The sequence below is a fragment of the Sphaerodactylus townsendi genome, linkage group LG17, assembly GCF_021028975.2.
Source record: "Sphaerodactylus townsendi isolate TG3544 linkage group LG17, MPM_Stown_v2.3, whole genome shotgun sequence".
NCBI classification, from domain to species: domain Eukaryota; kingdom Metazoa; phylum Chordata; class Lepidosauria; order Squamata; family Sphaerodactylidae; genus Sphaerodactylus; species Sphaerodactylus townsendi.
Window position 1 is genome coordinate 16,851,984 of NC_059441.1, and position 19,539 is coordinate 16,871,522.

General features: G+C 45.7%; 1 protein-coding gene across 1 annotated transcript in view; it reads left to right on the forward strand.

Moving 5' to 3' along the window:
• SLC12A1 (solute carrier family 12 member 1) overlaps window positions 1-10,474 on the forward strand; it is a 57,452-nt gene extending 46,978 nt beyond the window's left edge. Inside the window, exons 8-13 of the mRNA XM_048519747.1 lie at window positions 1,626-1,757; window positions 2,422-2,533; window positions 3,505-3,591; window positions 6,902-7,037; window positions 9,177-9,244; window positions 9,889-10,474. Coding sequence (XP_048375704.1) covers window positions 1,626-1,757; window positions 2,422-2,533; window positions 3,505-3,591; window positions 6,902-7,037; window positions 9,177-9,244; window positions 9,889-10,024 — 671 coding nt within the window. The 3' untranslated portion in view covers window positions 10,025-10,474. The remainder of the gene's footprint in view (window positions 1-1,625; window positions 1,758-2,421; window positions 2,534-3,504; window positions 3,592-6,901; window positions 7,038-9,176; window positions 9,245-9,888) is intronic.
• The last annotated feature ends 9,065 nt before the right edge of the window (window positions 10,475-19,539 follow it).

The window sequence follows — 19,539 nt, forward strand, 5'->3', positions numbered from 1 at the left end:
CCCCCCCCCCCCCACCCCCCCCCCCCCCCACCCCCCCCCCCCCCCACCCCCCCCCCCCCCCACCCCCCCCCCCCCCCACCCCCCCCCCCCCCCACCCCCCCCCCCCCCCACCCCCCCCCCCCCCCACCCCCCCCCCCCCCCACCCCCCCCCCCCCCCACCCCCCCCCCCCCCCACCCCCCCCCCCCCCCACCCCCCCCCCCCCCCACCCCCCCCCCCCCCCACCCCCCCCCCCCCCCACCCCCCCCCCCCCCCACCCCCCCCCCCCCCCACCCCCCCCCCCCCCCACCCCCCCCCCCCCCCACCCCCCCCCCCCCCCACCCCCCCCCCCCCCCACCCCCCCCCCCCCCCACCCCCCCCCCCCCCCACCCCCCCCCCCCCCCACCCCCCCCCCCCCCCACCCCCCCCCCCCCCCACCCCCCCCCCCCCCCACCCCCCCCCCCCCCCACCCCCCCCCCCCCCCACCCCCCCCCCCCCCCACCCCCCCCCCCCCCCACCCCCCCCCCCCCCCACCCCCCCCCCCCCCCACCCCCCCCCCCCCCCACCCCCCCCCCCCCCCACCCCCCCCCCCCCCCACCCCCCCCCCCCCCCACCCCCCCCCCCCCCCACCCCCCCCCCCCCCCCCCCCCCCCCCCCCCCCCCCCCCCCCCCCCCCGCCCCGCCCCCCCCCAACCCCCCCCCCCCCCCCCCCCCCACCCCCCCACCCCCCCCCCCCCCCCCCCCCCCCACCCCACCCCCCCACCCCCCCACCCACCCCTCCCTCCCCCCCCCCCCCCACCCACCCCCCCCCCCCCCCACCCCCCCCCCCCCCCACCCCCCCACCCCTCCATCCCCCCCCCCTCCCACCCCTCCCCCCCCCCCCCACCCCCCCCCCCCCCCAAAAAAGCAGGGATACGTTATCAGAGAAAGAGAAGACGGAACGTTATAGCTCGATCTCATTGGATCTTGAAAGCTAATTAGGGCTGGTACTCGGAAGGGAGACCACCGAGGAAGACTCTGTGGAGGCAGTGGCAAACCACCTCTGCTTCCCACTTGCCTTGAAAACTCCTTCCTTTTTTGGCGAGAGATTTTTAAAAGCTCCAAGCACTGCAACGGGCGCCAGCTTGGAAATGTTTCAGGGAGAAAGAGCGTGGTAAAAGTTGTTTCAGAAACAACAGGCTGAAAGGCAAATAAAACATTTCCGGCACCTAGGAGGGAAATTGAAGCACAGAAGTCTAAGGAGGAAACATTTCATTATTGTTCTGAAAATGTTCTAAGTGGCCTCTGCACAAAAGGCCCGAACGAAGTAAAAATTCATGGTGAGTTACAAAAGATGGTGGGTGCCGCACATTTCCCTAAATGGAGGAGTCATTATATTCTATGCTGCCTCCCACGCACCCTTAATTTTGCTCTTAAGCACAGCCTTGCCAGGCAAGGAACACACCTTGCTCTCAAACCTGAGAAATTAGCATCAAGAGCACACTGCCAAATGTCCGTGCTAAACCCTAGCCACTCACAGGCTTAACTGAAGTATGGACACCTTGCTGTAATCCATACATTACAAGACTGAAATTGCGCTGCGGGATTCGTGCTCCATGATTGTTCAGAAAAGCCCTGAATGTATTCCCTTCCCTGACTCTCATTTCAGCCAGCAGCATTAACACGATCCCGTCAAGACACGTGGGGGAGTTCAATCAACGGATGCTCGAAGTGAGCACACAGTTTAAAAAGAAGCAAGGAAAAGGCACCATTGATGTTTGGTGGCTGTTTGACGACGGAGGTAAGCCTCATGGAGGTGTTTTGTGCTGTTGAGAAAGGAAAAGGCCAGAGGCGTAGCAAGTGCACTGGTGCGTCCTCCGCCCCTGCCACGCCCCCGTCCCGCCCCAGAACGCCCCTGCCCCGCCACGGAATGCCCTCACCTGGTGCGTTGCGCACTCCCCGCTGCCCCCTTGGAGCTACGCCTCTGGAAAAGGCCAATGGAGAATTAGAAGAAGAGTTTGGATTTATATCTCCCTTTCTCTCCTGTAGGAGACTCAAAGGGGCTTACAAACTCCTTGCCCTTCCCCCCTCACAACAAACACCCTGTGAGGCAGGTGGGGCTGAGAGAGCTCTGAAAAGCTGTGACTAGCCCAAGGTCACCCAGCTGGCGTGTGTGGGAGTACACAGGCTAATCTGAATTTTCCAGATAAGCCTCCACAGCTCAAGCGGCAGAGCGGGGAATCAAACGCGGTTCCTCCAGATTAGAATGCACCTGCTCTTAACCACTATGCCACTGCTGCTCCCTAAAATAAGGGAAGGATGTAAATATTCTCTAAAGACTTAACATGACAAAATGTTAGGGGGATTCCTAATGGATATTAAATAATAAAAGCAGTCTTCTCGTTATAGCACAGTGTTTTCACCGGACTTTTCTTGCGTGTATTTTATTTAATGTGTTCAACCAGGGCTCATTCTGTTAATTCCCTACATCCTCACCCTTCGAAAGAAGTGGAAAGACTGTAAATTAAGGATCTTTACTGGTGGAAAAGTTACTCGTCTTGAAGAAGAGAAACTCACGTAAGTAGACTCTGCATCCTTCTCCCCGCCCAGACAGATTTCAGAAGCTTCTACTGTTTAGTCTTTGCATATAGTACAGGGGAAAGGAGTTGATCGGACTGACAGCATTATCAATTCTACCTATCTGTCTATCTACTTACCTGCAAATGACTGAGGTAATATATGTGAAACACTTCGAATACTGTAATACACTGTATAAGTGCTTTCTGCAACATTATCCAACCTTGCGTATTTATTTATTTATTTATTTATTTATACTTTAAATTTCTATCCCGCCCCGTCCCCGAAGGGCTCTGGGCGGCGTACAGCATACAATGGATGCAGTCATAAAATATCATAAATAGGCTAAAACTTATAAAAGCAGCGAAACTAGCTACACATTAACATATAAAATGTAGAATGAATAAAAGCATAGATATAGGTATAGGTGGCGCCCGATACCTAATATTCTTCTCCTTATAGTTTTTATTGTAAGATACTTTCACCAACTCATGAAATTCCCTGCCTGCTATTTTAGCAGCACTGATGTGTATTCAGTTGAATGCTAAATAGGGGTTCCTCGGTTCTCTTCTGTACTAGGAAAAGTTGGTTCTCCATTCAGAAAGTGATATGATCCTGAAAAATACACCAGATTCTGCCGTATTTTCCTGGCAATTTCTCCAGCATTTAATGTTTAATGTTCAACTAAATCAACTGGTTTCCACCTTTCATGTTCACGAAATGCCATAAACGAGAAATGCTAATTAAAACACTTCTGATAGATTTGAATGTTTAATTAAATGGCAAGTAATTGAACAAGACTCAAAGTGCAACCCTAGGTGGAGTTGAACACTTCTCAGCCCGTTGACTTCAACGGACTTAAAAGGGTAGAACTCTGCCCAGGATGGAAATTGCCAGTTGCTTCTGTTGTTTATGAACCTACTGATTAATGATGCTTAAAAATTAACCATCCCCTTTCCTCTGATTTTCAGGATAGCTTCACTTTTAAATAAATTCAGAATAAAATTTGCTGACATTCACATAGTTGGCGACATCAATATGAAACCCAACAAAGAAAGGTAAGAGCCGCTTCAGAAACAAATTGCATTGTAAACCAGGAGCAGAAACGATTGAAAATGTGATAAGGTGATCATTTTCAACCTGAATCAGGTGAAGTCCCACATGTTGAGAAAGTGAAGTCAAGACTCTTTCAGAAGCATTTTCAGATGGATTCTTTGAACTGTATAAAAGTGCGTTGGTATCCGACTTTGACTTCCAGATGGTATTGCCTTTTCCAGCAGCACCTGCCATTTTTTCTGTTTTGCTCTCTATTCTCTGAAAAATGGTTTCCTTAAAAAAACACACACATAGAAACAGGCTGGAAAAATAAAGTGTCTCATTTCAAAGCACAAGGTAGTAAAGGCCAAAATTGTACCACAAGGCTACAGCTTAATGCTGACAAAATAAAGCCTCCGACCGGAGTGCAATAACAACAGACTTTTTACTTATATATTTCATTACCAACTTAAATGAAAATGCACAAAAGTTTACAAGTGTGTAACAAACCAGCCATCTATACAAGAACAAGCTAGCTGGAAATCTAGACTCAATGCCGACCCCGTAATGAAACGTCAAGGCTCATTTTGAGTTTTGTAGATTATCTCATTCCATTGTAACAACTGGTGTTTCTTAGTACCATTTAGTTTGTAAGTATACATTTCTTTATATTTTGGGGCTGGGGGTATCCTTGTGGACTTTTCTATTTATTTGCATTTTTGTTATCGTTTTTACAGAATGAGCCCTGAAGTTTCATTACGAGGTCGGCATTGAATCTTGTATAGGTGGCTGGTTTATTACAGACTTGTAAACTTTTGTGCATTTTCATTTAAGTTGGTAATGAAATATATAAGTAAAAAGTCTGTTGTTATTGCCCTGTAGCTGAAGGCTTTATTTTGTCAGCATTACCATAGTTTTGTGGTACAATTTTGCTCTTTACTGTTGGGGGGGGGGGGGAGGTTGTACCACTCCCTTTTGCTCATTATGTTTGTTTTGCTCAACAAACAGTTTAGACAGCATCTCCCATGACTCTCGGAAACACAACCGCATGACAAAACCAGAGGAAAAGATTTGTTTCACAAACAACCGATCCAACCTTTATAAACAAATCCTTGTCCTTTAAAGTCATCTGAAACGAAAAAATAAACTGTTCGCCAGCAGGATCAGCAACAGTTTTAAACAGAGGTGGGATCCAGCAGGTTCTCACCAGTTCCCAAGAGTGGGTTACTAATTATTTGTGTGTGCCGAGAGGGGGTTACTAATTGGGTCCGCTTTTCCATCTCCACGCCCTCGCCTCCCCGAGAGGCATCCTGCCTTTGAATGTGAAGGTTCCATATAGCAATTGCGACTAATAATGTAACTCCCTGAACTGGGTTAATCCCTTTCAGGTACTGCAATTCATGGATTCTCAGCCTTTTGTACCTTTTATCTCACCAGTCTCTATCAAAGAACCTGTGTGTTTCACCATTGCTGTGTTCAGATTTGTGAGTTGGGGCATTTTCTATAATCGGTAATGATTGAGAAATGATTTGCAGTCACAAAAAAAATTTGGGGTCATGGTGGGGTGGCTGCCCATGGGGGGCATCCAACTCAGGTTTTGCCCAGGGCTCAGGTTTGCTTAGGTACGCCTCTGCCCCCTTTGCTGAGGGGGGGCTGGCGAGGGAACCTGTTACTAAAATTTTTGGATCCCACCACTGGTTTTAAAGGACTGCTTGTCTAAAATGCACCCTTGTTTCCAATCAGATAAAGAGCTCGTCTAAAAATGATCTCAGAGGGCAAAGTTTATTTATATTTATTTATTTTTTAAACTTTTATACCGCCCCATCCTCTAGGGGCTCTGGGCGGTGTTGCACCAAAGTTAAACATCACTCCTTTCACACTAAACTTCAGGTTATCACAATCATGAATAATAATCATAACTATTACATTTACAATTTAAAACTCTTTTTGGCAATGCATAGAATGTCCTTCACTTGTCACAGGAGTTACCCAGCAGTCATACAAAGAAGTCCACATAACTACTGCAGTAGAAATGCTAAGGAACAAGGTCCAGATTAAAAATTCCATGACAATCATACCAACTGGTTTGTCTAAAGTCAACGTCGCAGCACAACCAATGGTGGCTGTACAAAACCACCCCATCGCTGAAAAGATATAATTTGTAGAAGCTCTGTGGCGCAGAGCAGTAAAGTCAAAGGATTTGCTTGTGACCTGAGTTTGATCCCAACAGAAGTCAGTTTCAGGTAGCCAGATCAAGGCTGGTTCAGCCTTCCATCCTTTTGAGGTTGGTAAAATGAGTGTCCAGGTAACATAGGCAGGAGGAAAATTCAACAGCCCTCCTGCTGTCCGAAGACCCCATCCAGGAAATAGACTCAGGTCACTGTTTTCATGGCACAAGTCTGACAGCTGCACCGGGGCCTTCTCGGCACAAAAGGCCAGCAGAAGTCAGCTCCATGCCCAGGGACATCCGAGAACACACACACACACACACACACCCCAGCCACACTAGTGGCCAGAAGAAGAAGAAGAAGAAGAAGAAGAAGAAGAGGAAGAAGAGGAGGAGGAGGAGGAGGAGGAGGAGGAGGAGTTTGGATTTATATCCCCCCTTTCTGTCCTGCAGGAAACTCAAAGGGGCTGACAATCTCCTTGCCCTTCCCCCCTCACAACAAACACCCTGTGAGGTAGGTGGGTGGGGCTGAGAGAGCTCCGAGAAGCTGTGACTAGCCCAAGGTCACCCAGCTGGAGTGTGTGGGAGCGCACAGGCTAATCTGAATTCCTCAGATAAGCCTCCACAGCTCAGGCGGCAGAGCTGGGAATCAAACCCGGTTCCTCCAGATTAGATACACGAGCTCTTAACCTCCTGCGCCACTGCTGGTGTAAGTGGCACTTACATCAGCAGGGTGGGCAAATGATCCAGTGTGGCCCTGTCCCGGTTCCTAAACCTGCTTTCCCCCCTCCCTATCAGGATTGGGCTGTTTGCACCAGAGGTAAGCCATTCTGCGTAACGTCAACCTAGAAACATTTGCAGGAGGAGAAGGAACATTTTGTTTACGTGGTGGACGTGACAGCCCTTTCACATTGCATGATAACAAAAGTAATGGAAGATATAAATGGACTGAGAGACAGACATAGACCTGCCTAGACAGGGTGTAGGCAGCCATGCCACACAGGTGTAATGGAGCATTAAACCTGATGCGTGAAATCGAAAGGTTTTGAATGCAATTCAAGCACATTTCCAAAGCCAATAGACTCTGTCCTACCTGAGAGCAGAATATCTGCGGGGTAATGGGTGACAGTCTTGCTGTGAGGCCTGCTTTATAATTTCTGTTCCAGCTGGAAATTCTTTGAAGAGATGATTGAACCATACCGCCTTCATGAAAGCTGCAAAGATTTAACAACTGCTGAGAAATTAAAGAGAGAGGCTCCGTGGAAAATCACTGATGCGGAGCTGGAAGCATTCAAGGAGAAGGTACAGTTTTGCTGCCGTTATTTCTGACGCTGTGGGCTGGTTCGCTGAAAAAGAAAGAAGCACAACTTTAACCTGAGATAGTTCAGGTAAATTTGGTGAGTTACAAAGAAAAAGGAGAATCTGAAGTTCACCAGCTTTTAGGACATTTGGTGATTAGTTCCTTCAGAAAGAAACAGCGGTATTTAACTTAAACCATTGTTTAATTTAGATGTGTGAATAACAGTATCACAGGAAAAGACAGATAATATTTATCTACAGCATTTGTCTACAACTCTCTCTGCCTGAGTACTCAGGGTGATGTATAGCAGGGGTGTCAAACTCGCGGCACTCCAGATGTTATGGCCAACAGTTCCCATTGTCCCCTGCCAGCATGATGCTGGCAGGGGATGATGGGAACTGTAGGCCATAACATCTGGAGGGCCACAAGTTTGACACCTATGATGTATAGTATTTAACATCAGCGGGCATGTTAGCATGTTCTAAATCTCTTGTTTGAGTCAGAGCCTATAGAAAGGAGTGAAGAGGAAGAGGTCAAATAGACAAAGGACACCTGTACATTGCAAAGGTTTTGGAAGCAATTCTAAGCAGGAGTGCTTTACAAATCCAATTTGGATTTATTCAATGTGTGTGGGGGGAGGGGCGGGTTACCCCTAATAAAAACTGCCCCATCCCCCATTGTTTACAATGGGAGCTAATTGGAAATGGGGGCTACACCTTTGAGGGTCCATAACTTTGAACCCCCTGAACCAAACTTCACCAAACCTGGGTGGTATCATTAGGAGAGTCTCCTAAAGATACTCTGAAGGTTTGGTGCTGCTAGCTTAACAGTTGCACCCCTGACAGCAGGCACACCTCAATTTCCCCAGATTCCCCTTTTAAAATGCAACAAGAATTTAAAGGGAGAATCTGAAGGTCCCTAGTTTAGGCATTTGAAAGTGATGCTGTTTCAGGGTGGGGGATAATCCACCCCAAAACAGCATCACTTTCAATGTTGTTTTCCTCTTGGGGACTTTAGATTCTCCTAATAAAAGGTGGATTTAAAGAGGAGAATTGAAGCTCTATGAACTAAACACCATTGAAAGTGATGCTGTTTAGGGTTGGGATTCCTGCATGCAGTGGCTGCCGACTGGGGGGGAGTCTTGCGGCTGGAATTTTGCACGGAGAAACCGACACAAGCTACGCCTCTGCCCAGAGGGGAGGGCAGAAGGGACTGCCGGCTGTCAGCTGGAGCCCAGTTGGTGGGCGGCAGGGGAGCGCGGGGCAAGGGAGTCTGCTGTCCCCGGCCTCAGGATAGCTGCTTTTATAAGCACTGAGGCCGGAGATGGGGCTTGGGGAGGCATGGCCACGCACCAGGGGCGGGTGGGGGCATGGCCCCACCCCCAACCCCCCCCCCATTAAAAATCTATACCTACGTTCCTGGACAATCATCTGATATACACCATATTGATTTCTGTGCTGAATTCTGACACACTGTTTCTGATCAAAAACCAAAACAAAATTAAGCATCAAAACTAGATTAAATTATATGAATACGTTAACCATATAAACCTCATTAGCAAACATGCTATGCTATCTGAGGGAGGTGCCTGTTGCAAGCAAACGGCATTTTATTTTGTATGCAAATACATCCCTCGTAAACGAAGGAACTGTCTTTGCATCGAGTGTCAATGGGCGCTAGTAAACTCTTGATTTTCAGGAAGATCGTCAGCTGGGGAGAGTGTAAGATTAATTGTACTCGCACAAAAATTAATCCAGCCCCTTCAGCATCTTGAGATAGATTTATTTACGTGATTATTGTACTTCATAACCATCAGCATGCCATTATGCTGCAAACTGAAAATAAATTTTGTGGCATATTAATTCGACAGCAGTAACAAAAACCAGAAGGCTTCGTGTTTTTCTCTGAGCTCCTTGCCCTCAATCTGCTATCCATATTCTTTAGAGGAGTCACATTAAAATCAATATCTACAGACAAGACTAGTCAGTGCAGAAGGGCCCTAATGTGAAACATAGCAAATCAAGAAGCATGCCGGTTTTGACATTTTCATGATCACTAAACTCAGCTCCAAGCATGTTGGCAGAAGCCACCCTTTATCGACTGTGTTCTGATTTTTGTTTGTTTGTTTTAAATGTAAACAGAGCTACCGCCAGGTCCGATTGAACGAACTCCTGCAAGAACACTCCAGAGCCGCTAATCTTGTTGTTCTGTAAGTTACAAACTTTTGCATCTGCATCAGCTTCAGCAGTTGATTGCAATTCACACGTCCACAGGGTCCTGAATTTGAAGCCTTTCAGTGGAAGGAAAACAATGTACAGGCTTATCAAAGGCTTTCATGGCCGGATTCAACTGGTTGTGGTGGGTTTTCCGGGCTGTGTGGCCGGGGTCTGGTGGATTTTGTTCCTAACGTTTCACCTGCATCTGTGGCTGGCATCTTCAGAGGTGTATCACAGTGTAAGAGGCAGACTTTTCTCTGTGATACACACTCTCAAGAGGTGCCAGCCACAGATGCCTTTGAAGCGCGTTGGAACAAAATTCATCCTGAGCTCAGCCACTCCTGGCCAGAAAACCCACCAAGAGATTAATGTACAGGCTTGCTGGATAAGATTACCATGACAATTATTTTTTGTAACTACTTTTTCTCTGAGCAGGCAGAGAGTGAAAAGGGCATTTTAACAATGATTTTGACTCTTTTGACAACTTCCCATCATATCCAGGGCTAGAGAAATCTGATTCCAGAATGTTCAGTCATGTAGAAGTGATATTGTAGCACCCATGAATTTTGAGGCAACTATTAGCAATCCCCTGAGTATATACTAATACAATACTAATATGTTCTCTTCTGTTCAACAGGAGCCTACCAGTGGCAAGAAAGGGAACTGTATCTGATCTCCTGTATATGGCTTGGTTAGAAATCCTCTCAAAGAATCTGCCTCCAATTTTACTCATCAGAGGCAACCACAAAAATGTTCTAACATTTTATTCTTAGCGTGGAGCACCAGGAATGCGGCACATACGTTTTATGCATGGCAAAATTGCCACACTAACACAAATGCCATAGTGCAACAAGATCTCAGAATCTGACAAACCTGAATAGCCTAAACGCTGAATAACCATTTTGGTGTTACTATCCCATAATACTATGATTCTTAAATCATAATAATGCAGCATAAGTACTCAACAGTGAACACACAATCTGGACCTATCTTACTCAGTGATGACAACTGTGGACTGAAATTTTAACCATATAGATTCACAGGCCACAAATAAATGTGTAGTTCATTGTGTATAAACAGACTCATTTCGACCGGTTAAGGAAACTCCTGTTGGACTGTGGCTACATTGATTTTTTAAAAATCTGTCTAAACTCTCTATAAATTTTATTAATAAAATTCATATGAGGATCTTTTTTAGAACAGTTCAAAACAGTTTTCCATACTCCTAGACCAGTGGTTCTCAACCTGGGGGGCCGAGACATGGAAATTGAGCGACCCTTTCCATAGAATTAATACAGAGACTCTTCATCAGTGTTCTCCATTTGTAAAATGGATAAATGTTAGGGTTGGGGGTCACCACAACATGAGGAACTGTAACATTGTGTAACAATGGGTTGCGGCATTAAAAAGGTTGAGAACCACTGTCCTAGACCAAAGTCCTCTGCTCCTAAGAATACCTGCTTAACCAGAGTAAAGAAGCAGGGAGAAGTCACTTGTGATAGGATCTATACTCTGTCCACGGAAAGATGATAGTAGGGCTGTATATTCCTCCACCACAGAACAAAGCATGCTGGACCTTCTTTGTTGTAGAATGCTCCACCTGGGTCCTAGTGCCTACCTAGCTCTGCTCTTGCCATCCATTTGGAAGTAAAAATACATTTTGGCATAAATACTAAGTACCATGTTCAATAGTGCACAATATAATTGTTTTCAATAATTCTTATATTCATTCAGGACTACTTTCTAATGCGGAAACATACAATTTTCTCGACCTCTGCACTTCAACTGACTGAACTATCATCTTTCTATGGGACTGAGTTTAGTTGCCTGTTCCTGGCCCCTTCCCACTAGTCCCATGCATGGGTCCCAGACAGCCAAACTCATGCAAACTCAGTGCAGTTCTGTAACCCATTAAAGTGAATGGAACATGATCACTGCCAGCAGTCTGCCTTATTTAGGCCCAGGATGTCCCATTCCCTTTAGTCCCAGCCAACTGCATCATTTGGTGACTTGCCAGTGTTATCTGCTAAGTTATTTTTCCGGCAGAGGATATTAGTGACCCCCACCTTTACTCAATGACAATTGCATAGCTTAGTTTATTAGGTTTGCAGCAGCTGGAAGGATGAAAGGGACACTCAGCAATTTGGTGCGCTCTTTGCAAGGGAAGACAACCCTGACAGGATGCCGCAGTGCAGAGGTGGGATCCAGCAGGTTCTCACAGGTTCCCGAGAGTAGGTTACTAATTATTTGTGTGTGCCGAGAGGGGGTTACTAATTGGTGATTTTGCCACCTGATTTTTTGCCTTAGTTACGCCCCTCCTCTCAGCAGTAGCGCGCAGAACTTGAAGCAGTCTAGCAGGAGGTGCACCGGCGTGCGTGGCAGCCTGCGCCTGCGTGCATTCGTTTCCCGCCCAAGGACCAGCGCAGCGGCTGCGTCCTTGCCACAGCCCCGCCCAGGAATGCCCTGCCCCCAAAAATGCTTGGCCATGCCCCCGTCGTGTCCCGCCCAGCCCCATTGGTGCTATGCCACAGTTTGAATCCCACCACCATGGGAACCTGTTACTAAAATTTTTGGATCCCACCACTGCTGCAGTGACATTTGCTAGGGCATTCCGTTCACTTTTAGTTGCCATCTGTTTTATGAGAATAACTTTGCATTGGCACAGAAAGCAAGATCAGTGCCTTAAGAACGTGAGAGAACAGGATGTAGTTTACACTGCTTCCACAACATGCCCCCAAACCCCTCCTAGTTTTCCTTTTTGTACTGGTTATGCTTCTGCTGGTCCAGGCTAATACCAGTGCAATAGCTTAACTATACCAGCAAGCCTTTGTGTTCCCCTGGTTCAGGGGATTTGGTTGCCACTCGACTTCTTAAACTGTGTAACTCAAGATCACATTGCAACTTAAATGTAGATTAAAATGAACTGTGAAAATATTATACGGCATTACACTGCAGTCATATTTAATTGCCAGAGAATTTTCAGAGTAAAATTAATTAACACTAAATCAACCTTTTCGAAGATTTCATCTGATTTCTCTAGGGTTATAATCTCAATGAATGTAATGCAATATATTTTGGTAATTTACCACAGGGTCTTTGAATAAATTTGGTAAGAGTTTTTAACGTTTGTTTTAATCGTTTCTGATTAAGCGTTTTAATTGCTGGGCTTGTCATTGCTAAGTTGAGCATTTAAATATGAAATAAATCAAAGGAATCCAAATCTATGTTCAAAGCATCGTCCTTATGTCACATTTTTGCATTGCTTTAGCACTGAAATTCAGATTTTTTGCACATTAAAACACATTTTGGCATACAATGGTTGTATTTGATTACCTAAAGTTACATCTAAGTATTTATTTTGTAGAAGCTTTCTTAAGGCCAGCGACAATTACCGTGCTTGTAGAAGCACCATGTACACAACCTTGCTCTCACAGCAAAGAACGTGTTGTCTTTTCTAACAACAGACCAACAGTCTTTTTGAACTCTGCTGCTAGCATTACCATTTAATGATGTTGTGGTGGGCATGGCTGGACCTCGGAAGCTGGTAAACTTAACTTGACCAGAAACGTTTCTTCTACAACAAAGCCTCAGATGCCATAAACCAGTGGTGGTGAACCTATGGCACGGGTGCCAGAGGTAGCACCCAGAGCCCTCTCTGTGGGCACGTGCAAACAGAGTGCCCCCCCTCCCCCACATGTAGGCTGGCCTGGGCCGCTGGGCTCGATTATTAGCATTAAACCTAAAACCTAGTTTTGGGAAAGCAGTATAGGTAACCCTGTTAAGCGCTGTTAACCCCCACTGATTTTCATGCGAAGAACTAAAGTGTGATCCTTTACCTGGGAGTAAGCTCAGTTGCTGACAATGGGGCTTGCTTCTACGAATGCTCCTCCTAGGGGCGTGGTTGCTAAATTTGGAAAGAGTTGCTCGCGGTTGCTTCAAAAGCAAAAAAGCCACCGGCTACCGCCAAAACTTGCATCCTCACTGGTATAGCAGGCCTCGGAGCCAACCGTTTTTTCTAAACTAAAACCTCAGTATTCAGGTTAAATTGCCGTGTTGGCACTTTGGAATAAATAAGTGGGGTTTGGGTTGCAGTTTGGGTCTCAAAAAGGTTCGCCATCACTGCCATAAACCAAGGGAAGAGAGGGTTGTGCAACCAATATCCAAGAACACATTTGCACAATTGTGGCTAGCAATTTACTCAAATAACAGTATTTGCAATATGTGTGTGTGTGACTCCAATCTAAGCCCATTCATAATGCAATGCCACCCAATTCCCACAGCAGCCATTTTCTCCAGAAGCGAGACAAATGCTTCAAATAAATATGAAATAATCTAACAGTGGGATCCTAAAGGGAGTGACTCCAACCTAAGTGCGTTCATTTTATGAAGTATAGAGACCCGCTGTCATTCCAGGCGAGCTCCAACCCCAACCGTGAGGGCTAGATTATGGACGATCAAAAAGTTCCAGAAATAAAGCTTTATTGTTTGCAAGAAAAAAGGGAGCTCACACCCAGTAGGCAAAAGCAAGTCTTTCATACACAGAAACAAACAAGAATCAGGGCACTGTATTGTTGAAGGCTTTCACGGCCGGAATCACTTGGGTGCAGTGTGGTTTCCGGGCAGTATGGCCATGTTCTAGCAGCATTCTCTCCTGACGTTTCGCCTGCATCTGTGGCTGGCATCTTCAGAGATCCTCTGAAGATGCCCGTTACATTAAATACCGACGAAGCCGCATTTAAATCAAAGGCTCTGTTAGCCTGGTACGGAAGGACTGGGTCTTAACTCACCCTTGCTAGAACAGGAGGTAACTGCTTGCAGTATAAGAAAAAGAAACACTCAGACGAGTAGATTTAGTTCCAGCGGAATGCGCTTTATCTTTGTTTCTCAAAGGAACAAAGCGGCAGCCAACTATTATCACTCTCTACTCTGACAGCAATCGATTTGAACCTGAAGGTGAAGGAGAGTGCTGAATTAGGTATGCAGTCTTATAGTTTTGTCCAGCAAATCGGTAAACAGATGGTGCAATCATCCTGGTCTGTGACCTTTCACTTCTGCTGACTGTTGCGCGAAATCGCTGCGGGCCAGACAGAAGGCTCGACCGCTTTACGATTCTCGACTGTTACATGCCAATCACTGGACTTCAGGCGGAAACCGGGCGCGCATTCTGCTTCGAGCTGTTACATTTCCAGTCATTTCAGACCAGCGGCCACCTTACGTTTTCAACATCTGGCGCACCTTACCCTTCTGGTTTGGAATGTTGCCTCATTACATAATGTTACAAACAAAATAATTACAAACAAAGTCATTCACATTATTTACACTCATTACATAGTTAGTACATAGTCGAGCCGCAGTTATTTATTTCACTCCGCTTTGTACAGAGTCCTTGCCCAAATTATTACATCGCTAAGCCCATTTAACACCAAAGTCATTATGTTTTGTATTGGTAATGGCTTTATTAAGATAGGTATATGTTGCAGATGGGTTGCGAGTACTGCAACTTAATCACTTGACTGTATCCAGTTGTTTTACATTTTGGAATTTCACAGCTACATGTTTGAAATGCGACTTTTAAGGTTTTCGTTCGCCGCCGCTTTAACGCCATGTCTGTGGTCTTTCGAAACTATTATAAGTTGTTCATTTCTCACCCAGGTCTTTTAGCAACTGCATGACCCATTGTAGCTCATTGCATGCCTCATTAGACTGCATAACCTCAGCAGGTTGGAAATTGGCAACCGTTGTTTTGTTTCGAGATCTCCAGCAATCGGATGGCTGCCATATTACTGCGCCTGAAATAACCTCGCACGACTTACATCTGGAGTCCCTCTGCCGATAGGCTGTCGCGCCACCTAGAATCTTGTTTGTTTTGATTTAGAAAAATTAGCGTAAAGCCATAGTTAGCAGTTCCTTCAGCGATAGCGAATTATGCGCAGCCCTGCCGCAATTCTTTCAATGCAGTTTGCTGTTCTGCGCCAATAAACCTACAACCAGCTATCTGTGGTCTTGTCCAGTTAATAAACCTGCAGCGGGCTGCCAATTAAAGAGGAGCGATATAGGTCTTGCCAGCAAATCGCTTTGCTGTTATCTTGCTTACAAAAAATCAGCCACCACATTGAAGTTTTGTGCCGCTTGTCACAGACCAGCTTTTTTTGTATGACACCCTCTATCTTTGTTTTATTAATGAAACGCATGCATGCTTCAGATTTACTGACGAATACCGGGTGTTGCTTTAGAATTATATTTCCGTCTTTCAGCTTAGAGTGTTTACTCAACTCGATAGCAAAAGTTGATTGTTTGATTTGGTTGTCTGTTTTGCAGCTTGCCCAGAGATCATCAACATGCGTCTATCAAAATGATACATTCCATCCCCCAGTACCTCTGAGTATATATACGAAAAGGCATCACGGCCACACTTTGGTCAAATTTCATTTCACATAATGCTTTGTGTATGCACCTCTGTTCCAGCATCTGGCCCGGCTGAACATGCGTACAAAAGCTTTGTTTGAGCTTATAAACTTTATCAACTTGTTCATGCTTCTTAACCTGGTGCTTCCTTCGTATATATGGTCTCTTGCAAATCTGCATTTTAATAAAACTTGTTTCAAAATCAAAGTGCCTCATTTTAAAAGTCTCTTTGCTCAGCCAAGAGCGATACTGTCATGGATTCTGCCTTTGCAGGTAGGTGCATAAAATTGATCGCGTAAACTTTGTTTGAGAGAAGCTGATGCGACTAATCTTGCTTTATATTTGCAGAGTCCCATCCGGACATGGGTTTCGCCTGTATACCCATCTTGCACTTATATGATCGGCTTATCGGTAGGTTTATCAACAATGTTAAAGCACTTTTTTTAAGTTCACCAGGATTCAAACTCATTGTCCATAGCCTGATTCCATTTTCCTGTTCCTCGGGTGGACATTTCCAGCATATCATGGAAACCTTGTGGTTCTGTCCCTAGTGGCACACTCTCACTTCTTGTACCATAAACCTTTTGGTGGTATGCCTTTATTTATATATGCTTTCTGATCTGCGTGGTATAGCTATTTCTCCAGTTTTGCTCAGCCCCTCCCCTCTCTAGCTCGCTGCACAGTCACTATCACTGTTCTGTTGTTGCTTAAGGCTGGGAGCGGGTGTGTAACCTTGAACAGAAGGAGTGGGGGTTGTCAATATCACTAGGTACTGTCATGGCTTACTGGTGGTAAGAACTTGCTTCAGAGTTTTGATGCACATGTTGCCACAACCTGTATGCTTTTCAAAGAAGTTGGCACTTTCCGCGTGAGATAGCAATTCTTCCATGACCCAATGAAAATCTATAGCCTTTGGTATTCTGCGCTTATCACCGAAACGCCAGTCTGCCATTTCTTTGTCCTCTTTTTTCGTTGCTGTCACCAGAATGAGGGCGTTAACCAAAACTCCCAAATATTCTAAGGTGTTTCAGGGAAGGCCTTTTGCCAAACATTCTGAAGAAATGGTGTTCATTGATACTTAGACTCCACAACCTGTTTATTACATGTGTGGCAGCCGGGCAACTCTCTAGAAATGGAATGGAACCTTGGCATCATTTATCATACGAAATCCCGCATTGTTTGAAGAATGCTGCGAATACTCCTCTCGACGCATTTTCAGCGGGCTGAGCAGTTTATTCTCCGCTGGCTAATACGCTTTCTGTGTCAGCCATGTTTTGGAATTTGTTCCCCATGAACTCACCTTCTCTGTCAGATTGCAGGCAAACCACCTTAGCAGGAACCTCCGTTCAATCATTGAGACCCATTCCTTAAACCTTGTAAAGGCTTCATCCTTAGATTTCAACAGCAAGCGGAAAGTAAGAATATCTGCTATAATCATCAATCAGCAGAAATATATATCGTGCGCCCTTACCGGCGTTGGAAAGGACCAGCTAAGTCTGCATGGACTAGTTCAAATCGTGCGCCCATTTGTCTATAACTCTTTTGGGGATTTGATGGATAAGGATTTCACCTTAACCCACTACAGAATTTGAACAGTCTAGGAATGCTGCAAGGCTTTACACTCAAATCACGCTTTGCCAACTCTGCAGTGGTGGCAAAACTTGCATAATCTAGGACTCTGTGAGAAGATAGATGCACACAATCATCATGCATGAAGCTTATTAGCTAGACTTGAAACATTCATTACATTTTCATTTTGCCCTTTATCAGTCACCAACATACATTTTGTCATGAGTGTGCCTTTGCACACTCTATGTCATTCTGCCATACTGTACAGCCCTGTCTATCGTACAGTTTTGTACCTTGTTTCGAAGCTAAACTTGGGGCGGCTCAACAAACAAAATCCAGTCCAGAACGCATACATTTTGCAACTTTTTTTACCTGGAAGGCATGGTATGTAGGCAGTTCATGCAGAGGCGTGGCAGCAGCTGGTGATGATCCATCGGCCAAGCTGACATGCTTCACACGCACCTTGGACTCCTCAGTCAATAGGTGATGAGCGACTGGCAGCCTGCTCTGAGCAGGCAAGTCAGAGCCAGATGGAGTTAGTTTCTCTGGACATGCGGTTCTCCTTAATCGATCGAGTAGGTAACCAGCTTCCTCTTCCCGTTGTCCTTTAGCTGGCGCTATTTCTCCCCTTCTGGCCAAGGCATTCACCGGAGAAGATGATTGAGTAGAGCCATGGGCTCTTCGAACTGCATATGAAGCCTTATATGGACAGTTCAGCCACAGATGCAGGCTAAACGCCAGGAGAGAATGCTGGGCTAGACCAACGCCATACGGTGACCACCTTACAGTTTTCACATATCACTGGCGCTTGTCAGCATTTATTTCAGAATCATGCATTTTCAATCCACTTTCGCAATTGGTTGCAAGTGGATTTTGCTTTTTGCGCAGTAAAATCCAGCTGCAAAGTGCATTGAAAGTGCATTATTCTGCATGTGTAAAAGTGCCCTCAGGCTATTCCGAATCAGGTTACATATTGTCATAACTTACAATGTGATTATTGTATGTGCAATGTGATTATTGTATAGAGACCTACTGTTTATACTATGCCCAATGGCCTAAAACAGAAACATATACAGAAGAGACGGGCGCAAGAGCTCTGTTAGTGTGCAATTTGCATGTTTTAGGCACTTTACTGCACATTAATGGAGCACTTGCGTCCTTCTGTTATATGTTTCTGTTTTAAGCCATTGGGCATAGTGTAAACAGTAGGTCTCTATGCATGTTGTTGCACCCTAAATTCTTAGTTAATACACATTAGAGTTGTACTGGATACTGTTTACACTACGCCCAATGGCTTAAAACAGAAAGATATACACAGAGAAGTGCAAAAGGGCTCTGTTAATGTGCAATTTGTATGTTTTAGGCACTTTATTGCACATTAACTTGCATCCTTCTCTGTTATATGTTTCTATTTTAAGCCATTGGGCATAGTGTAAACAGTAGGTCTCTACGCATATTGTCACACCCTAATTTTTCTCTTTCTCACAATACTAGAACCAGGAGGCATTCATTGAAAATGCTGCGGGGAAGAATTAGGACTAATAAAAGGAAACATTTTTTCACGCAGCGCGTGGTTGGTGTTTGGAATATGCTGCCACAGGTGGTGATGGCCACTAACCTGGATAGCTTTAAAAGGGGCTTGGACAGATTGATGGAGGAGAAGTCGATCTGTGGCTACCAATCTTGATCCTCCTTGATCTGAGGTTGCAAATGCCTTAGCTGACCAGGTGCTCGGGAGCAGCAGCAGCAGCAGACCATTGCTTTCACCTTCTGTATGCGAGCTCCCAAAGGCACCTGGTGGGCCACTGCGAGTAGCAGAGGGCTAGACTAGATGGACTCTGGTCTGATCCAGCTGGCTCGTCCTACATTCTTATGTTCAATTCTTAGTTCGTACACATTACAGTTGTACTGGACACGTCCAATTCCTCTTGCAAGTTTTGCAATCTTGCACTACACAAGTCTGCAGAAGCTATATATGTGGGTGTGCGTACATACGTACGTACATATACATACACACACTCGCATATTTAAAGATGATTGCTGTTGCCGGCCTGCTGTACACTGCCCAGAGCCCTTTGGGGATGGGCGGTTTAAAATCTAATAGAATTAATTAATTAATTAATTGGAATTAATTAATTAAGGTAGATAGATAGATAGATAGATGAGCCACATAACCCAGGACGGCTTAAACGGGCTTTTCGGGTGTCTTTGTGTTGTGTGGACAAATACTTATTTAGCAGAGTTAATGCAATAATGAGGCAGAGACCAGTTGCTTTACTGAAATAAACTTTACTTACTACAGGGAAGGGAAACT